Source organism: Stegostoma tigrinum, chromosome 2, assembly GCF_030684315.1.
Source record: "Stegostoma tigrinum isolate sSteTig4 chromosome 2, sSteTig4.hap1, whole genome shotgun sequence".
Classification (NCBI taxonomy): domain Eukaryota; kingdom Metazoa; phylum Chordata; class Chondrichthyes; order Orectolobiformes; family Stegostomatidae; genus Stegostoma; species Stegostoma tigrinum.
In genome coordinates, this window is record NC_081355.1 from 60,778,471 (window position 1) to 60,800,157 (window position 21,687).

The 21,687-nt window shown below is 41.3% G+C and overlaps 1 protein-coding gene and 1 long non-coding RNA gene across 6 annotated transcripts in view; one reads left to right on the forward strand and one right to left on the reverse strand.

Annotated features, from left to right (window-relative positions):
• rbms3 (RNA binding motif, single stranded interacting protein) overlaps positions 1-21,687 on the reverse strand; it is a 1,261,622-nt gene that overhangs the window by 291,129 nt on the left and 948,806 nt on the right. For all 5 annotated transcript variants that reach the window (XM_048556972.2, XM_048556941.2, XM_048556951.2 and 2 more), the window contains one exon: positions 8,102-8,193. In XM_048556972.2, coding sequence (XP_048412929.1) covers positions 8,102-8,193 — 92 coding nt within the window. The remainder of the gene's footprint in view (positions 1-8,101; positions 8,194-21,687) is intronic.
• On the forward strand, positions 1,640-20,825 carry LOC125464530 (uncharacterized). Its single transcript, XR_007250031.2, has 3 exons — positions 1,640-1,751; positions 14,603-14,647; positions 20,151-20,825. It is a non-coding gene; the product is annotated as an uncharacterized LOC125464530 (long non-coding RNA).

Consider the following 21,687-nt stretch of genomic DNA (forward strand, 5'->3'; position numbering starts at 1 on the left):
AAAATTACACTTTTGAAGTCCTTCTCTATCAGCCGATTATATCATTGGACAAATGTCCACTTCAGGCCATCCTGCAGTAAATTAAAGTGAGCTCACAAGCCAAAACATCCATCACAGTCAAATAGATGTAAAATGACTTGAACTGGGGTATAAAAGAAAAGGTTCTCCCTCTGTGCAGATCAGACAGGACAAATTACACCTCATTTACTCAAGCAGGAGACTATCATAGATATCCTAGACTATCATTTCAAAAATGGGGGAAAAAAAGAAACTGTAGCAATTCTCTCAAAAAAGAAATCTGCAGCCAGAACAAAGAGACTAATCAGTCATATGTGTACAATTGATTTGCTTCGGAATAGGCAGAAAGTGCACAATTTTTCAATGTTGTGCTGTCTGTGGGAAGCAGAGATGAAGACATGCTCTGCCAAGAGCAACAGACAATGCAGACTTGTAGCACAACATAATGACCAGTCATGCCTTACATAGCCATTTAAAAGTAGCCAGAAGAAAAGAAAAATGTCAATATGGTGACCTCCCTCTCTAGTGGAATTAGAATGAAACTATATCTTCCATTCATCAGCCCACTGTTGCTTAAATCTCATGGTGTGAGTCTGATTAAACAAAGGTATTTGCTTTTACCCTACTCTTTAGAAGGAAATATTATTCCAGGGGGATTTCTAGCATGTATTCCTGTATTTGAGTTGCAGGTTGACATTTCCCCTATTTTTGATTCAATGTGGGAGCAGGCATGTTTCAGAGCAAGACATCAACCCCCATCCCCATAACCACCAATGAGTAAACTAACCAAGATCCAATCAAGCACTAAGTGGTCACCTTGCGGGCTTCTCAGTCAGTCACCGCCTAGGACAGTGATGTCTGAAGCTGCTGGGAAATCAGAGGCTTGCAGCCATTGCGAGAAGCTGTGCTGCTTCAGTGGCCCAGGCTGCTGGCTGTACAGCAGCACTGAACAGCAACAGAGTGGGAAGATAAGTGCGAATTACAGGGTGGACGTTGTCAGGATTGGCAAGGGCAAGTAATGGCTTTCAGTCACGACCTCTGTCCCACCTATCATACCCTGATCACACCAAGACCTGGGGCAAATCAAGGGCTCCATCCAACCAGGCAGGCAAGTTACCTCCTTTTCTTGCCTTTCACAAACACAGTTAAGCAGGCCAATGGCAGAATGGGACCCTGAAGTGGTGGTTAATTATGTGCTTAATGACTGTAGTTGGCAGTGGGTCAGGAAGGTTCCAGGACTTAATTCCTGAGGTGGAGTGACAACCAATATTCAGGTGGACTGACACCAGGATGGTAGCTGACCCTTACCTGTCTCCTTGCCCACCTCTTCCAAGGAGGGTAAGATGTTAATCACAGTTCCAAAGATGTGGTGTGTGGTTTTCAGAATGTTTATGAATGATTAACAGCTGGTGACACCTAGTATGTTGGTAACTTACCAAGAAGCGGTCTGGCTCCATAGTTCAGCTATCACATACAAATGAATCAACCATCAGCATAACAGGAATAAAAACAGTGTTGCCTTAAAAGCTCAGAGGCATAGATATATTTCAGTAGTCATGTGATCTCTCTTCCCAGTTGTCCTCATTAATCATGTTTCGAGAGTACGTGCATTCAGAAGAAAGGTGAAAGCTCGTGGCACAGTGGCTCAGTGGTTAGCACGGCAGCCTCACAGTGTGAAACCTTGCGTACCTCCCAGGCCACAGGCTTCCTTCATTCATCAGGATTCCCAAATGGTAGGAGTTCTTGCATGTGCAAAAAATGTCAATTTATTCAAAATGGGAGCCACGCTGCCTGTTTAAAATATGTGAGTGGCTAACTGGCACTCAGCTCGCCACCCTGCCATCCCCTGCCATCCTGACTCGTTTAAAATAAGTGGGTGGGTCAGAGGCAGATTGGAGTCAGGTTTGAGAATTTTGAAACCAATTTCCCTCCTGTTCCTGGAGGTTAAAATGTCCTAATGAAGCTGAAACAAAGATTTCCTCTGTAACAGAACTAAATGGATCAACCTATTCTGAACTCCAATATGTTGAAGATGTGTCTACTGGAATTGTTGTGACATTCTGTAGCTGAATCTCTGTGAGAATGATTGATAATTTTTGCGCCCAGGAATCTGTAGACTATACTGCAAATTGAGTCTCGTGTTTCTTGCAGCAGAATTGCAGTGACTATTTGTTCTGATGGTTTATCATCCGGCCCAAGATAAATTGGTTGTCTTTAGTGGTGTCTACCTGTGTGAATAGACCTTGCCTCTGCTCAAGGATTCAATTGTCACTTTCTATCCTCAAATCTCATCTGATTTGAGTAGAAAGCATTGCAATGTTTTGTGATTCGTGTGTCTAGACTCGAGCATGAGGCAAATCCCTCTGCGAGAATGTTCAGTTTCAAGGTTCCTTCCAAAGGCAAAGAAACAGATTAAAAGTGACAAACAATATCCACCAGATGAGCTGTAGGGAATTGCTGGCTGGCATCAGTTTATTTATTTTCTCATTTCTTTCACTTGGATCCATGGCTCTGAGTCCAAAGTCTATACTACACATCCATCTGCAAACTCGACAACTTTTGTTATTTCTGTTTGTCAGCAATGAAATGTAAGTAACAGCACATTGACAGGAATCAAAGAACATGTTTAAAGTCACGGATTAGGTTGCTGTATTTTCTGCAGATTTTAGTGCTATTTATACAGGACAAGGGAAATGAGAGTGTCACTGGACTAGTAATCCAGCGGCCCAAGCTAATGGCTCTGGGGTTTGGGTAAAGATCCCACCACAGCAGCTAGTGGAATTTAATTTCCACTTAAAACCTGGAAGCTAAAGCTAGTCTCAGGAATGGTGATCATGAAACAATCATCGATTGTTGTAACAATCCATCTTGTTACGCTTAAACCTGACCTGGTCAGAACCACTGCAATGTGGTTCTCAACTGTCCTCTGAACCGGTTTCGCAAGCCCTCGTTTTGCAGTCACTCAGGGAAGCATGACAAATGCTGGTATTTCTAGTGATGCCCTTATCCAGTGAAAGAATGAAGGAAACGGTGCAGTGAAATGTAAATCAGGACAATTTTCTTCGAGTTTCATCGGCAGCACTTTATGAGCTATGTGCGATGAGGAAAATGGGGAACCTGCAAATGCAGTGTACTTGGATATCCTAAAGGTGTGTGATATCACATAAAACGTTACTATACAAGGTATGAGTACATTGTGCAGGGAGCAACATTTTAAAAAGGTAAAGGTTTGGCCGGCCAACAGAGAGGAGTGTTAAATGGCTGTTTGTCGTATGATAAGCTGTTGTCAAATGGATCAGAGCTGGGGTCTCAACTATTTACAATGACTTGGATGAAGGGATTGCATGTATGTCAGCTGAATAAAGTAAGGAAAGAAGTTGCCAAGAGGAGGTAGAGAGGCTGCAAAGGGAAATAGGTTAAGTGAGGGCCAAATGTTTGGCAGATGGAGTATGCTGTGAACTTGTATATTTTGGCAAGAAGAACAGGAAAGCAGTAAACTACTCAAACAGGAGAGGTTGCAAACCTTGGTTACACAGGAATCTGGGTGTTCTGGTACATGAATCATAAAATGTCAGTGTGCAGATCCAGCAAGTGATTAGGAAGACAAAGGAAAGTTGGTATTCATTGCAAGAGGAATGAAACATAGAGAAATTTCACTGCTACTGGGGGGAGGGGGAACACATCTGGTGTACTCTGTACAGTTTTGGTCTCTTTATTTGAAGCATTATGATAATTGTGTGAGAAGCAATTCAACGAAGGATTTTTTAAAAATCCATTCCTGGGAGTAAGGGCTTATTTTACAAGAAAATGTTGAACAGGTTTGGGATATACGCTTGGGAGCTGTTTAGAAGAATGAACTGTGGTCTTTTTTGAAATATACAGGTCCCAAGTAGACCTGAAAGAGTGGGGGGAAGTTTCATGTCAGGGAGGTTAGAAGTAGGGGACATGGTTTAAGAATAAAAGGATTCCCTTTTAAGATGGAGATGAGGAGTTATTTTTTGAAGCTTCATTCATCTATGGAATTCCCTTCCCTAGAAAGCAGCGGAGGTGAGTCATGGAATTTACTCAAGAAAGAGATAATATATTTTTCATAGACAAGGTTATGGAGAATAGACTGAAAAGTAGAGTTAAGACCACAACCAAGTCAGCCATGATCGTACTGAATGATGGAGTAGATTCAAAGGGCTAATGGCATAAGTCCTGCTCCTATAATCCCTTTCCCATCCAAACAGTGATACCCTGAGGGAACTATAAGTATTGGAGGAAACCTGTTCCAATGATATGTGCGTGCTACATTTGTTGTCATCTAAAGCTGCAGTCAGGTGGCACAGTGGCTCAGTGACTAGCAATGCTGCCTCACAGCGCCAGGGACCCAGGTTCAATTCCACTCTCAAGCGCCTGCCTGTGTGGAGTTTGCACATTCTCCCCATGTTTCTGAGAGTTTCCTCCAGGTGCTCCGATCTTCCTCCCACAGATCAAAGATTTGCAGGCTAGATGGGTTAGCCATGGGAAGTGCAGGGTTACACGAATAGGGTGGGAGGTGAGATGTTCTTCAGAGGGTCAGTTTGGACTTGATGGGCCGAATGGCCTGCTTCCACACTGTAGAGATTCTATGACTGAAGAAAAACAGAACCTACTGTTCTTCTCCTGGTCCAATGGAGTCATTTCCATCATTGCTCAAGGCCAGTTGGCCCACAGAATTAGGTCAGAACGGTTCCTTAACAACAGCAATGCCTTACTGTCCTGGGAAACATATTCCCATGAAATTGAAGAGCATCTCAGTGATGTTAAGGCAGCATTCATGTTTCACAACCTCTCCCACTCAGATGTCTGCTGAATTGCCATAATGAATACCTTAGGCACCCTAGACAGGTTTGTGAGAACTGCAGAGTGCAGCAGAACAGAATCATTGCTATCGGTCAGCAGTGGCTGCAGACAGCTCTTGCCTTTTCTGCCAATCTGTCTAAATACCCAATACAACCTCAGAAGGAAAGACACATTCCCATAAATGGAAGGTTAGCTAAATTAACAAATCTTTTGATAAGGTTACAACTTCCGAAAGGCATAAAACTTTATCACTCAGCCTTTATTGTACTGGTTAGCAGTTTACAGAAGACAGAAAGGAATTAAATACCAGCTTCCCAGCTGTTGGAGTTGATTAATCCAATGGTAGTACATACATCAATTTTTATATTTTTATAGCTGCAGCAGGTGTTGTGCTACCTTAGAACCCCTACAGTGCAGGTAGAGACCATTTGACTCATCAAAACTGCACCAGCCCTCTGAAGAGCATCCCACCTTATCCCTATAACTCCATACTTGCCACGGCCAACCCACCTAGCCTGCTCATCCCTGGTCACTACGGGGCAATTTAGCATGGCCAATTCACATAACCTGCATACCACCGGGCTGTGGGAGGAAACCAGAACACCCAGAGGAAACCCACCCAGGTACAAGAAGAATGTGCAAACTTCACACAGTCAGCTGAGGCTGGAATTGAACACGGGTCCTTAGTGCTGTGAGGCTGCAAAGTCTAACCATTGAGCCACCGTGTCACCCATCTTGGTCAGCTGGAATCTACTGGTTGCTACAACAGCCAAAGCAAATTTGCAGAATTTCTTCTCCTGCATATTTGATCCTTGAGACATGACCCACACTGCTGAACATGGAGCAGAACATGCAAGTCTGGAAATGGTAAGTAATTGGTAGGAAATGTAAGCATGATTCATGGGTAGGAAGCATTGGAAAGGGGACATCAATGAAGAATAAAACAGGTTTTGAAAAAGAGTCCACTGCAAGCAGCCTCTTAACAAGGGGATGAAAGCCTCAATGATCAACCTGTAAAAGAAAAGACTGCAAAACAGATTGAGGGGCCTGAAGCTATCACGATTAATATTTGAAAATTTGAAAAAAATTATATTGTATGAATAACAATTACTGATGGGAAGAAAATCTTTAACTCTTGAAAGGAAAAATCTCCAATTTGTTTTCATAGTCTTATTTACACAATCACCTTTCATTCTGACGTCTGAATGAATGTGGGAAAGTTGGGGGAACTGCTGCTATTTTGATCACACCTATCAAGGCAAACAATGTCTAAATGTTTATTGAGCCCACACCTATGTGGGAAAAGGTTCGGCTGCCCCCTGAGGTGCAGGTCTACAAGCAGGCTGGGGGACTCTAGGCAGGGGGACAAGAACAGTCTGCTGTGGGTCACTTGCCTGCCCTTTGTCCCAAATCCCTATCATCCCTAGCCAGCAAGCCCTCCTTGCAAACTCCATTTTCACCTATGGCTCCAGTGCCTCACTGACCTGGGGCCTCTGGAGAGTATTCTATCACTACTCTGTTGGTGGACTGAAGCCAACAAGGAGCCATTAGCTACTGACTGAACAGAGCTCTTGATTGTGGGATTTATCTATATCCACAGGGTCCTGCTGACCATACATCTAGTGTTTCATATGGTTGGCCTGCCCCAAAAGAGGTAGCATGGTCAGTCCCCTAGATTAAATCCTGCCCAGGACATCTAGCTATTTATGACTAGTTGCTCATCAGTATTGCCAGTATTGTAATTTGGAGCAGCACACTGGCTCAGTGGTTAGCACTAGCACTAGGGACCTGGGTTCAATTCATGCTTTGGGTGACTATCTGTGTGGAGTTTGCTTGTTCTCCTAGTGTCTGCATGGGTTTCCTCTGGGTGCTCCGGTTTCCTCCCACAGTCCAAAGATGTGCAGGCTAGGTGGATTGACCATGATAAGTTATCGCGGGTCAGCCATGGTAAAAACTCCATGTTGGATTATGGGGATAGGGTGGCTGTGGGTGGGATGCTCTTTGAAAGGTTAGTGCAGACTCAATCCTAGGTGATCACAAAATGGGAAAACCTATCTTATACCTTTTGTGAACCATCCCATACCAAACATCACGTATCTGATCTCCTATCCTGTTCTTCAGCTCCTTGACCCTATCCTTCACTGACAGTCTTCATCCTTCTAAAGTACATCTCAGTAAAATGACATGCATTCCTTGAAAAACATGCTATTAAAATAGTTAAGCACTTGGTTGCTATTAGAGCTGATTCTATTATTAAGCCTACGTTACACTCCCCAGTCAGTGGTTAGGGGAAAATTTTTACTATCAGCGTTCGCTCTAGGCTGATTCTGTAGATGTCCTTTGTAGGTTTTACAGTGCTTCCTGTTCTTTTAGATTTTTAGAAACCAGAAGGAAGAGGTAGGCCATTTGGCCCTTCGAGCCTACAGCATCATTCATCATGGCTGATCCCCTTTCTCAGTACCATATTCATGCAGCATACGGAAGCCAACAGGTATCTTGATGAACTGACCCAAGTTATGAATTTATGAATTCAGGCCATCATGACTGAAAACCAACTGAAGCTTTTGTCCCCTTCTCCTTTTCCCACTCTTGTTCCAGACCTGTGGAACATATCTAAGCTGCCATGTCTCCCAGCCTTCTGTCATCCAACCCTAGCTCCTTCTCCTCTCTTACCACATGCCAAGTCCTGCCTCTGTAACCCTACTAAACCAGCATTTCCAGCTTCCTGAAGTGTTTCTACATTAGTTCTGCTCAGTCTACTTTAAATCCCTATACTATCATTTTGATGAGAGAACTTGGCTTCATAATTTGTACAATGCACAAGAAACACAAAACACATTTCTGAGCAAGTTATGACAGTATCTGCCAAATTGCAGCATGGTTTTACTAGGGCAGTGTTTCTATTAATAGCTTTGCTAGGTTACAGTGCCCTTTTAAAATACAAAAACAGTTGTAGAATTTTTTTCACAGATAAACTCCGCTTCATACACATTCACCACATGCTCGGGCCAGTTTTGACTCAGTAAATTGCTCAAACACAAGTTTAATTTGGTCTATGAATATTATATGTCAGTATGCATTTGTATGCATCGCACCAGCAAGCGAAAAGATGGCTTCTACAGGTGCACAATGTGTTTTGTTCACGATTATTAACTGGTAACGTCTTTAATCCAATAAGCATAATTCTAATTAACAACCCCAGTAAAGAAACACTGCAGTGCAGAGACAAAACTGCTTCATTGTCAAGAATGCTCACCTTTGCCATCTGGGCCTGTACTCCACTGGCTTTGAGAGATGCCACTGCCTTCTGTGCAGCTGTTGGGCTGTCAAAATCGACGAAGCCATAGCCTGTGAAAGACAGTTACCGTACATTATCAGCACCAGGTACGTGCAGAGCATCTAACAGCAGTGAACTGCGACAAAGAAACCTGTTGTTTGACCCAAGATCAGATTAAAATGGAAAGAACATTAGTCTTTCCAAAATGTTGTTCTCATTCTTCCAGAACTGTAACCTGTCTACATTGAAGTTTTATATGAAGTGGAGCAAAGGAACCAAACTCAAAGAGGCTTTGTTTGCTGGACGCTGATGATGATGCATTGGTAGTAAACCTTACTTTAATTAATTGGCAATAAACATGTGGCTGTAGCCATATTCTGTCACTGCTTTTTACCTTAATGGTCCTAATAGAAAATATTCTCTCAGTGTGCATTTCTGGGGAGGTGCAGTGTTTTTCCTTTTAAACTACACTTGCCAAACCAATCTCGGCATACTGGCTGTGTGAGTAAAGCAAATTGTCACAAGTGGTGTGGACTGTAGGCAAGGGGTAGCTAAGTAGGGTACTACTATTTTTCAGCTTTTCCATACTTGGGAAGAAAGCCAATGGAACACTTTGATGGCTTTGAATTCAATTCTGAGGGAAAGGTCTGAAATGGTCTGTGCTAAATTCACACATTTGAGGGTCCAGACTGAATGAGCATGTATATCCAGTAATTCAATTCAAAATTCAGGGTATAAGAGTAGCATTCGTGAGAACCATCGAGTCACTCCTGTACATAGATTTAAAAATTCTAACATTATGGCAAAGGTAAATCAAGAAAGAAAACAGAGATTATATAATAGAAATACAGCCTGGGAAAATTCCCAAAACAAAACAATAAGTTTAATGAAATCCATGTTACATAAATGTTAGAACAGTAAATTGTTTCTCAGAAACTGTGAAGCACACTGGGAACAGCATTCATTTTTTTTTTGCCCAGGGTAGAATCTGCATTGACCTTGGACTGGTATTCCTGCAGAGAAGCCCCATCCATTCTGACCACTGAACCCAATTTGTATTGATTAGTTATGACTGGGAACCAAGAACCCCTTGGCAGCCTGAAAGACACAATCTTCCATCTAGAAGGACAAGACCTGCTATATCATAAAAATAGCAACAAATTCAATTCCAGATATTTTGAAAAGTTGCAAACCATCTTGACAAAGATCCAAAATTGTAATCTCAGAACTGGAAGGGATAATAAAGACATCTTTACCAGCAGTGTCCAGATCGCAAAAGTAAATTTTTAAGGACAGTGCAAAAACATTTCCTCAAATTTGTATTTTCACAGCCCTGGCTTAGGCAGTACCTCTGTCTCGTCCCAACAGACTGATCATTAACCAGGACTACAGGACTGTCCTCTTCATTACACTCCTTTGCCTGATTTGCAGAATGCATTAACCTAAATGTTATTAGGAATCTTCCTACAACAGGCAACTTACAGTGTTTGCTGTGATTTGTGTTTAGTCAAAAGAACAAAAAGGTAAAGACGGGATGAACAGAGCAATAATTTTCCCATATAAATTACTTCATATTTCCAGCACACACTTTTAACTCCAAATTTATAACTTAACATTGTGACTTTTGCCTTTCAATCCACATGAAAATCGTGAGTATGAAACAAGAAAGGCTATACATTATCTCATGAGTCATTCCTTCATGGCAACTGCTGCATCATTTAATTCCCGAGCTCTAAAGTTAGTTAACCAAAATGCCACAATGCTTGCTTATACTCAATATTCAAGCCTGGATTGTTGTTTTCGAAAGACAGATCTAAGTTTCTTGAAGCACAAGGAGCATTGCATTAAATTCATTGTAACAGAAGACGCTTCACAGTCAACAGATAGCTCAAAGGTGGCCCAAGAGATAACTCACAAACCACAAATGTGCGTCATGGTCAAAGATCTAAATCAATTCACTTGTCTGTCCTGGACTTATCTTATCTAAAACACAGCTGGTTTGAAATTGGGGGAGTGAAAAAGTGAATTTTAATGAATGTTTTTGTAGTCTTAGGAAGATCAGTTGAACCCAGTGTACATGACAGAATTGATTCAACAGTCATTGCACTACCAAACTCAAAAACTAAGTATGAATTGTTACAAGCAGAGTCACAATATTGTAGACTTTCCATTTGAGTTAAAAATGTTTCAGTGAATTTCACTGAAGACGAAATGACAATATATTACTTAGCAATATATGTTCATAACATGGACTGTGCATCTATCACGTGTCAGTTTACAATCCACAGTTTATAGTCTACCAAATCATTATATTTTCAGGCCAATCTCATTTACTTTTAAGATTAACACAATATTGTTTTAATAAAAAGAAAATAATTCCAATTCGATTAGTTTAAAAGGAATGATAAAGTGCCTGCGCGTAGAATTTGCATGTACTGTAGCTCATGGGAAGATTCCTGGAAAACCCAAAGAAACATTTTAAACCATCATTTATTTTGTTGATTTCAGGATTGCTACTGATAATTCACCCATGATGCTGGGGGCAACGAACAGGACCCTCTTGGAAATTCTTCCTTCTCCCCTTCAATTGATTTTGATCTGTTAAATTTTAAATGTACAGTTGTGCCCTTGATAACAGTGTTTTAAGTCAAGCATCAGGGTGTATTATTGTGCAATAGCTTTTTCAACAAGTCGATGTCAAGCACACGAGTAACACCTGAATTGACACTAAACCACAGCTGTCTGCTTGTTATGCTTCCCCACCAATCTGAATGCATGGGGCACACAGAATTTGCAGTTGGTCTGCATGGGGTGTACATGTCCCCCGTGCCCCCCACCTCCAGGACCACAACATATCTTTGTCAGTGGTGGTGGGACAGAGGCTGGCTGATCTGCCATTGGGCCAACTGGTGTCCACAAGTGGGCGATTAATTTCCACTTAAGGGCCTTATCCCATTGGTGTGCAGGTGCCGGTGTTGGACTAGAGTGGACAAGGTCAAAAGTCACATAACACCAAGTTAAAGTCCGACGGGTTTATTTGAAATCGCAAGTTTTTGGAGTGCTGCCCCTTTGACATGTGAAGTTGGGTGAAGTCACATAAATTATTACGGAAGAGAGGACTCAGGAAAGCGACGAGCTGCTCAATTTTGAGATGATAGAATGGAATGGTTGGGCAGAGTCAAATTTTGGTTTCAATGAAATTGCAGGAATATTAAATTGTCTATATTTGCTGCCACTACAACTGCAAGGCTGTACTCACTGTACAAGTGATTGCAATACCTGCACTGTCACCTTTATCTTTAAGAGCTGTCTTACTGACTCGCAATAACATTAGTAATATCTTACATCACTCTATCATAATGCCCTCAGATGGACCTTTTGAGATACCTTGGATGGCTGACAATGAATGGCCTATTCTCAACCCTTCACTGCTTCACTTGCTACCTCAATCATTAATCCATTTACTTCTTAGTTGATACCCTGCTTGTCAAGACTGTGCCACCTCATCACCAGCAGTCAAACCCTCACTGTCTCAGTTGCCGTCACTCTCCATGATGGAAACAGACAAACTAGCGGCGAGTGGGACAGCGAGCGGAGACGAGAAGGGGATGGAGATGGGGAAAGCAGCCAGTGAACAGGAGAATGAGGTGTAAGTAGGCCAGCAAGTACAGCAGAGAGCATGGCGGCAAGGGGAGTAGAGAATGGGGTGAGGAGCAAGATGCAACAAAAGAGGGTGCACGATGATGATGTCAGCAGTTATGCCCTCTTGTTCCAATATGGTGACAGGATTATTTGCTATTATTGTGGAATTAATTACATCAAACTTTTCCGAGAACCTTTCGGTGCTTTTGATGTGATGATGTATAATTTGTGAAACAGCTGGCAAAAGCAGCAAAGGTATATTTGAAATTGAAAAATATTAAATACAAATTATTGACATTAGAAAATTTACTGAAATGTATTTATGTGTTTCTCTATATTGCATGTATATTTTTGTCATTGTTAAATAAAACATATTGATTACACTGTTATGGAATTCTTGGAATATATTAATAATGTATACCTAATTCCATGAGGCATTGCTGCTTTAAATATATGTATCTAGCAAACAATATGCTAAAATAGAACATCCAAAAGATAATGAAAAGTATCTTGTTCCATCCCTTACAGCAATTTAATTAAAATGTGAGATCTGTTAAGTCCCTCTCATCATTTAACGTCTGATGAACTACAGTAAATAAAAGAATGAAAATGCATTATGCAGTTTATTCCCTTGTATCACATAAAAAACGACAACAAATCTTTTAGCTGTACCATAAAAATGAACAAATTCATTCATCCCTTCAAAAATTAAAAAGTGATCATGGAGAGATGTTGAGCAGTTGATACTGCATTCTTGGATTTGCTTCTCATAACCACGTTCCCTTTTATTACAATCTTACAGAGATCTTTTGATCGTGCTTGGGTTTATTTTGCAAACAGTCTGGCTGTAAAACAGCCTGTAGACAATACACCATGTTTTCCTTAATCCATCCTTTCAAAGGGGTTTCCAAATTAACTAATAAACCCCATCTGAAGAAATAACCTTTTCCAATTGTTCATTGGTAATTAATGAAACATCAATAATTTTATATCAGATTTCCAACAATCATCGTTTTACTACTTGTCTCTCGAGCACAACCACTATTGTATGAACTCAAAACGTATTCTCTGATCTGCTCCTGCTCTTCCCTGCTTTTACAAAATGTAGCTAATGGAATCAAGGTCAGTAGAATGCAAGAGATGCTGGTTGATCAGTTGGTGCTATCACTGAAGATTTGCTCTCATCTTAAAATATTTGCTAGCACTGTTCGGAAACATTTAAACAAATTTGGCAGAGGACTAAGAACAGGTTTTAACAGCAAGCTTAAAAAAGGAAAGGTGCACGTTGATTGGGAGAAGGAGATAGGTCTGGTGTATGAAATCGTCAGTCATTGGGAGACAGTGGTCATACCAACTGGTAGTGTTGTAAGATGCAAATTCAGTTTACAATGCACAATGTTGAGCCCCAGAAATGTGGCAAATAACACTGGTGAACTATTGGGACACATAGTTACATGGGAATATGTGACAAGAAAGAAACTGCGTTCATAAAAGGAAAAGACTGGGTACTGAATATTCTTAGATATGAGCTTTACAAGAAAGATAGGGAAGCAAATGTGGGAGGAAGATGGCTGTAAGGATTCACAAGAATAGGTTGAACCATGTTTTCTTTTTGTGGAAAGTATAAGTGTGTTCACTTTTGGAGGGATTTTTGAGAACTGAGATTTCTTGCCATAACTTACCGAATGTACCTCATTAACTGTCTACCCCACTCTCCTGTCATTGCTAACAATGAGTTCCATCCTCATCTTACCACACACTATCTGCAGAACACATGTTACTCAGTGGATTGCTGCTAAAAGTGTCCCTGGTGCCCACATTATAACAGCACACGCAAAAAAGGCCACCGTCCACACAGCCAAGCACTGACATTCAGACCCTGACCTGTTCAGTCAAGGAAAAAGTCTGAGCACACTGGAGAGGGGAAGATGGCGCTGCGATTTTTCGACAGGGACCCAGAACATCCTGATCAAGGGAAAAATCCAAAGGACAGGAGTCCTCTTCCTGAAGGACTGGCAGAGGAGGCTCTGCCACCTGACCCTGGCAGCCCGGTCTGAGGTCACCAGCCGGGTCAATCCGGTCTCCATGGTCCGGACGATTGGCCAACAGTGTCAGAAGTTTCATAAGAAGGTCAATGACTGCCTCTGCCAGGGTAAATACCACAATCTTCTCTCTGCTCCCTCGCTGTATCCCTGCAACTGTACGCAATTCAGAGGAGGCTGGATCCTCCACCGCACCCTGCTCCGGAGCTTAAATGTTGCAGCCCTGAAGGATTCACTTGGATCAGGCAAGATGAGACTCAGCTTTTGTGAGTCAACAAGACATATTGCTGTGGGGTCACCTGATCAAAACTTCAGGGGATCTGCTGCTGAGCATGCTCCCTCCATCCCAGGTGTGCAACCAGAGAATACACTGAGATGTATCATAGAATCCCTACTGTGTGGAAACAGGCCCTTCGGCCCAACAAGTCCACAGCAGCCCTTACAGCATCCCAACCAGACCCATCCCTCTATAAACTGACCTAATCTACACCCTGAACACAACAAGCAATTTAGCATGGCCAATCTACCATGCCTGCACATCTTTGGACTGTGGGAGGAAACCACAGCATCCGGAGGAAACCCACGCCAGACAAGGTAGTAGGTGGGAGAGAAAGGAGGAGGGCACTTTGGGGACTCGATTTACATCATTTGATATGCGAAACTAAATTGCACCGTTCTGACGTTATGCCTGGTTGTTTGACTCCACGTGTAGCCCCAAATTTAACAGTTCCAGCAAGATGTCTAACTTCACAGCTACGCAGGACCGGGTATCATGGATCGATGTCTGTTTTTGCAGGTCTGTTGCAGCATGTGGAAGCAAGAGGAACCAGGTGGATACAAGGTAATGAAGCACCATCTACCCTCATCCTGTAACGTTCCTTTTGCTTCCCTGGCCATTCTGTCCAAAGCTGTTGGTCTGAATGAAGAGGTCAGTGATGTCTGGTCGGGGAAATGGGCAGAAAGCAGGAAGCCAACGCATTGGGATAACTGGGGTTGGGGGAGGGGATACCCACTGGTTTGGGTCCTGTACCGTGCATGGGTCTGAAAGCACTGTTCTTTCTCATTAAAGGGCCTGACTTCAGTGGGGGGGTGTCGCAGTCACTCACACCCCAGCCCACTCCAAATGTGGCTGCAGCCATTTTCCTTCACATTAAGTACTTTCGTGTTCCAGCAACAGGGAACATTCTTCAACCGAGATAACAAGGAATAGAGCTGGATGAACACAGCAGGCCAAGCAGCATCAGAGGAGCAGGAAGGCTGACGTTTCAGGCCTGGACCTTTCTTCAGAAAATCTGAAGAAGGGTCTAGGCCCAAAATGTCAGCCTTCCTGCTCCTCTGATGCTGCTTGGCCTGCTGTGTTCATCCAGCTCTACTCCTTGTTATCTCAGATTCTCCAGCAACTGCAGTTCCTACTATCTCTGAAACAATTTTAACCCCACTGCGAAGCCTCTTCTAAGGATGCCTACACTGAAGAAGGAAAAACTTCAGTGGAACTCTCTCCCATTGCAACTCTCTCGTAATCTCTTCGGCCTTGAAACTGCTCGACCACGTCCTAAAGCAAACCAGGTCCTACAGTCACATCACCTCTCTTAGTGTCTGCCTGCGATACCAGGCCATCCCCAATGGACTTCAGTCCATATTCTGGCCTTCCCAATTTGGATCCAACCATGACAATGTCTACATTCAGAACACTGAGATCCTTCAGAAGTGCTTCTCCCTGCGACTCCTGAAAAAAAAACATTTTCTGAAGTAGGGTCTCTGCCTGAAACGTCAGCCTTCCTGCTTCTCTGATGCAGCTTGGTCTGCTGTGTTCATCCAGCTCTACACCTTGTTATCTCAGATTCTTCAGCATCTGCAGTTCCTACTATCTCTGAAACATTCTTCAACCACCAGCTTGCAGCCTCTGCCTCTGCATGTTGGTGAAGACCCAAATATTCAGATCCCCGTCCTGGTGGCCTTTCCCTGAGATGCCAAGGGCTTCTCATCTCTCCAGGTCCTGAGCCTGTGCCTGCCCACCAGGACACAGGAGCTGTTGGCACATGCTAATGCCATTTGATTGATGTAGCGTACAATCTTTCAGCAAGATGTATGGCCCCTACAGCATATTGCAGCAAGGGAAGCTGCTTGTGTAAGTACCTGAATTAGCACAGCATGGCAGGGTAATGCGTGGATGCTGTGAGCATGGTGGTAGGTGCTAAGTGAGCAAGTGAGCAGTCCTGAAATGCAGCCAAATCCATGAGCTGGCTGCCTGTTCCTGGGTGCAGTGTCCCTGCTGCAGCCTTTGAATGATCCTTGCAGGTGTGAACTGCAATGCAAGTCTCTGGTTCTAATGCATCCTGCAAGTGTAACAGATTATTGGACAGGTAACAGATTAGTCATGAGGGGTTAGTAATTGTCAAATGATCAATAATCAATGCTTTTAAATTCCATACAAGCCTCCTCTTGCCAAAACTGCTTCTTGTTCACTTCCTCACAACATGCCTTCTCTTTCATGTGTACATCAAGCATTCTGTTAAATACATATATACGTATATAGCTTTAGTCATTTCACACCGCAGCAAATTTCACTGATTCACCACTCTGGGCAAAGGAATTTCCTGAAAATTCCTTTCATTATTTATTAGCAGTTATTTTATATCCAAAATCCCTTTGTTCTGGGCTTAGAGCTATAATTTTCGTCACATCCATCCTATGCTGAAGCACCTTCGCAACTTGCAAGTCTTATCTCTGGTCTCCTCTCAGCCTTCTTTTTTTTTCTCTCAGAAGCCCAACTTTTCCTGTCAGTTGCACAATCTTAATTTGGCTAACCTGAATGGAAATCTTTTCTCCACTTGCTCTGGTGCTGCCATATATTTTCCATTGTGTGGAGACGAGAGATGCAACACTGTGTTGCAAGTACAGTCAAACCCAAGGTATATATTTTACATTCTTTCAGCTAGTCATAAAATATTTCATGTCTCTATTTCAAAGTAAAGGAGGCTTTTCCATGATGTTTTGGTCAACATTATCCATAATAAATATCATGGAAAAATAAAACCGTCTGATCATCATCACACTTTTGTTTGTACAGTTTGCTGTGTGTCGACCAGCTGATAGAAGATTACTGTGTTATTCCTCAAAATTAATAATTTTTAATAAAGCAGGATTGTGAAACATGTGATATTTGTATCTTTGATATGAACTGAACATTTCTCTCCCGCTTTTCGAGTCTTTTTCTGGAAATAAATCCAAGAACTCTGTTTGCCCTCCATATGACCTTATCAACTTATGTTGCTGCTTATTTTGATTAATGTATTTGTATCCTGGTTCTTTTGTCTCCTCTTCCCGTTTTGGTTCCTGGCCTTCCACGAAATAAATGGACTTCTCATTGAACTATATCTTACATGTACACAGCACCAAGAGCAAAATAGGTAACAGCAAATATGCTACAGAGTAAGTACAGCCTGAAGTGAAAGGCTGAATAAAGCCAGTGAAAAAAAGGTATAATTTCAATTTCTTTTCTTGATGTGATTTTTTTTTGTTTGTTTGCTGGAAAGTATATATTTTGGAACCCAACTAGTTGTCAAGAAATCAGAGATTCTCAAATATATGTTTGTTTCATTGATTAGCTTTACACAGCTTAACAAGCAGTTCTTAAGGGCTGGTGACTGTTAATAAAAAGCTCAGAAGATGTTGCCATGCTCTTCTTGATTACAGACTATGATTTGTCAACATGACCCTCATCACTCCCCATTGTCCTCTGATTCAGTCAGCTCTGTCTAGAACAGTTGAGTTCTTGCTGTCCAGACAGCATGCTGCAGGAAGTTGCCTGTTTGGTGCCAACACCTTATTGGTGGCACGTGAATGAGACCTGTTGCTGAATTGGTTCAGGTTTCATTCTGGCATGAATGAGTGAATAGACATGTAGCTTTGTTGCCTTTGGGATGCTACTGGAAACTGGTTGGATTTAACATTAACCATCACAGCACAGAAGCAGGCTATATCGGCCATCACATTTGTACTGGCTCCCCAGACGAGCATTTCACCTTGTGACTTTCTCCCCGCCTTTCTCCATAACGCTGCACATTCTTCCTTTTCAGATAATTATCTGGCTGGCTGCCTCAATTAAACCTTCCTCCAACAAATTCTCTGGCAGTGCATTCCAAATCCTTACCACTCGCTTCACGAAACAGATTTTCCTCATGTCACCTTTGCTTGTTTTGCCAATTACATTCAATCAGTGCTTTTCATTCTGAAGGCTTTCGAACAGTTTTTCCATATCTGCTCCTCACAAATACCCCAGACCTCTCACAATCATGAATACATCTCTCATATCTTATCTCAACATTCACTTCTCAAAGAAAAACAGTCCTAACTTCTCCAATTTATCTTTGTGACTGAAATTATTCATCCCTGGATTCATTCTCTTGAACTAATTTATGCCTAATGTATGAAATCTCTGCAATGAAGCAACTGCCAATGTAAAATTGATACGTCACATTGGGATTCTATAGAAGTCCAATTGTTCCAGCAACTGTGATGGACTGTCAAACTGTTTCCAAAATAAAAATAAAGGCCTAGGTTTCCTAGTTGTAGAGGAAGGGTTGAAAGTAATGGGGCCTGTGGAAATATTGAGGAACTGCACAAATGAAATCCAATGAAAAAATTTAAAAGATGTATCAGAGATAATGGGAACTGCAGATGCTGGAGAATCTGAGATAACAAAGTGTGGAGCTAGATGAACACAGCAGGCCAAGCAGCATCTTAGGAGCACAAAAGCTTTCGTGCTCCTAAAATTTAAAAGATGCCCTGTTCTTAAGTCAGCCAAATCATGTTGGAAACCTCTAGTTCTGGTTTTCTTGTCTGAAAATCCACCTGCTTGCTCCCTTCCTGACCTCAGTGGTGAAACTTATTGATTTGGCCCATCATTAAACAAAAAGATCCAAAACAAATGAGTCCAAGCTAAGTTATAAGTTAACCAAAAAAGTCTGCATTTTTAATACCTTATATGATACTCCTGATGAAGTACGATAATGTTCAGTTTTACAGAATACTTTTTCTGAAGCAAATGTTACTTCACAGTTTAAACCAGCAGTAGGAGTTTTTTCTCAATATTCCAATTTCGTTATCGATAATTTGTACCACACTGAGTTACACAATATCAATACCAATAGAGAAAAACTGACAGAGAAAGAACTGATAGAGAAAATGTTAAGTAAATAGACAATGGAAGAAAATAAATATGTGAATAAATAATTGCTTAATCTTTACAACATGCTGGATTTGAATATTAAGTCTGTTGTCCATCTCACAATCTATGGAAATCATAATTAGTAACAATGTTGTGCTGAAAGTGAATTACCATTAGAAGGACACTTGAGTAAGATGCAGCAGAGTTGCTGGGACTTGTGTAGCCATACGTAATATGAACTAGTGCTTCAGGAGAGGTAGGGAGGAAATGGAAAACCTTTGTCCATGATCATCTCTTCTCCTCTTGATAATTTTGCAGGATACAGATTCATCCTAAATAATAGATCCTTGGAAGATTAAAGGACTGCGGTTACATTTGGGATTATCAATGTCTCAGATTATTTCTAAGTATCAAAATACATGCAGGTCCAGCTCCTAACCATCATTTTCTAGATTTACTCATTTCTTTTTGTTTCCTTTGCTTCCTGATGTTGCATCATCAGGCGTTAATGACACTATGCAGATATATGGAAAAAGGGTAAGAACATTCTCTATTCAGATGTTATTATCAATATTCTCCAACATTACTTCTCCAATTCACTAAATCTTCTTATTAAAAAGAAAACTAAAGTAATTTCCCTCAGTCGCAAACTACCGGGGTACAGGCCAAGAGCTGGAAAGTGGGATCAGACCGGATAGCTGTTTATTTTTAAGTTGTACGGACATTATAATTTAAGTGACCTTCCTCAGTGACACAAATTGTCCAGCTTCCTGTAAGTTCGTTCTTTGTACAAGAGCCTGGAGGATGCCAGACTGTATTTTATATTACATTGGTCAGCTGTTTTGCCTACTTAAATTGATTATTCTATCTTGTAAAAATATTTTGAAATTCCCTTCAGGTATTTCAAGCAAAAGGGGTACAAATACTCCAAGAGCCAACCCTATAAAACTTGCAGTAATTGTGTGGCAGGCAAGCTCTTTTGAATACAGACAAGTCATTAATATACTATAGGCATTACAGAGAAAAAAAACCTCCAGAAGAACTGCCAGAAATCAGAAACAAAAACAGCAAGTCCTGAAAAGTTCAGCAGGTCTCGTAGCATTTGTGGAGTGAAATTGAGGCTCTGAGCAAAGTTCACTGGACCTGAAACATTAACGCCGCTTTGTCTCCACAGATGCTGGTTGACCCACTGAGTTTCTCCTCCAATTTCTGTTGTGCATCAGATTTCTAATTTCCAGTACGTGGCTACTCTTTAGATAAAACTAACAGTTGGTCAAAACAAAAACTGAAATTATACTGGGGATTAGATGCTTTCAAGCAGCAACAGAAATCCTGGGGATAACACTGGCGAGCTGGAAGAACACAGCAGGTCAGGCAGCATCAGAGGAGCAGGAAAGCTGACGTTTCAGGTTGGGACCCTTCTTCTGAAGACTCCAACATCTGCAGTTCTTACTATATCTGAGAAATCCTGGGGAACTCAGATCAGCAGAAGAGACTGAATCACCAGGATACGAGCAATCATTGTGGCAGTATGAGTTGGAGTGGCATTTGAAGAAGTTAGTGAAGATTTGATTACCATCATGAAGGACATAATGAGATTTAGTGATCCGCAGTGTTACTAATGTCTGGGTGGGTTGCTGAGGAATCTGTTATTAAGTGCTAGGGATTTCAAACTTTGTCTACTTTAAACAAAATATGCTACTGGTCCCTAACTAGATCATAACATAAATTTGTTGGTTTCATCTGGGATCGTAACAACTGGTCATCAACAGCAGACATTGTTCAGACGCAGAGACCAATTGTACTCAGGTCTGGCTGCTCACGATATTGAAATATTTACAAGATGCATTTTCTGTTGTATGCGACACAGTATTGTCCCATTGTAAAAATAAAAATATAAAATCGAAAGCTTTGGATGCACTCCAATTCGTGTTACTACGTATCAATGGGGTCTTTCTGCTGCACGCATGATGGAGAAAGCATAGGTTTGAGAAATCGAGCTGACAGCATGTAACTGGGAAACTGTGCTGAACCAATCTATTTAATATTGACAATGTCTACCGCTAAGGAAATCCTTACATCACTAGAATGCAAGTTAAAATCTGGAAATGTAAACTGTTAATATCAATAAATCAATATAGCAAATAATACATGTTGGCATTATGATTTTAAAATAAAAATATCCTTTGTCTCTATGTTGATTCATTTAATGCCCCAAGCATATACTGTAATCTACAGAAATGTTTCAAACTTGTGACTGTCTATTCTTTGGAAATGATGCTTTTTTGAGAAAACAAGCAAAGTTTTTGCAGACGTAACTTTAATCTTCAAAATATCCTTTTCAATGAGTTCACATTTTGTCAAAAATAGTGAGAAGAATTATCCCACAGCATAATTTAATGCACCATAATATAAATGTAAAACACACATGACAGGTGTTGAATCTTTAAAATAAGACAGAATTTGTGAAAGAAGATATTTAGATATTTGAGGAAATTTATGATAATGCCCACAAAACAAGTCCATTTTATCACACTGTGAGTAACGTCGATTTAAAGTGGGCAGTCAGGGTCTGAACTGTGAGGTGCACCGAAAATGCAGTCACCTATTTCGAAAAGATGATGGTCACCACAAGATGCAGATAATTAATCTTCGTAAAATTAACCTACTGTGTTCATAGTGTTGTGAAGCTCTCTGTGCCTTACAACGTA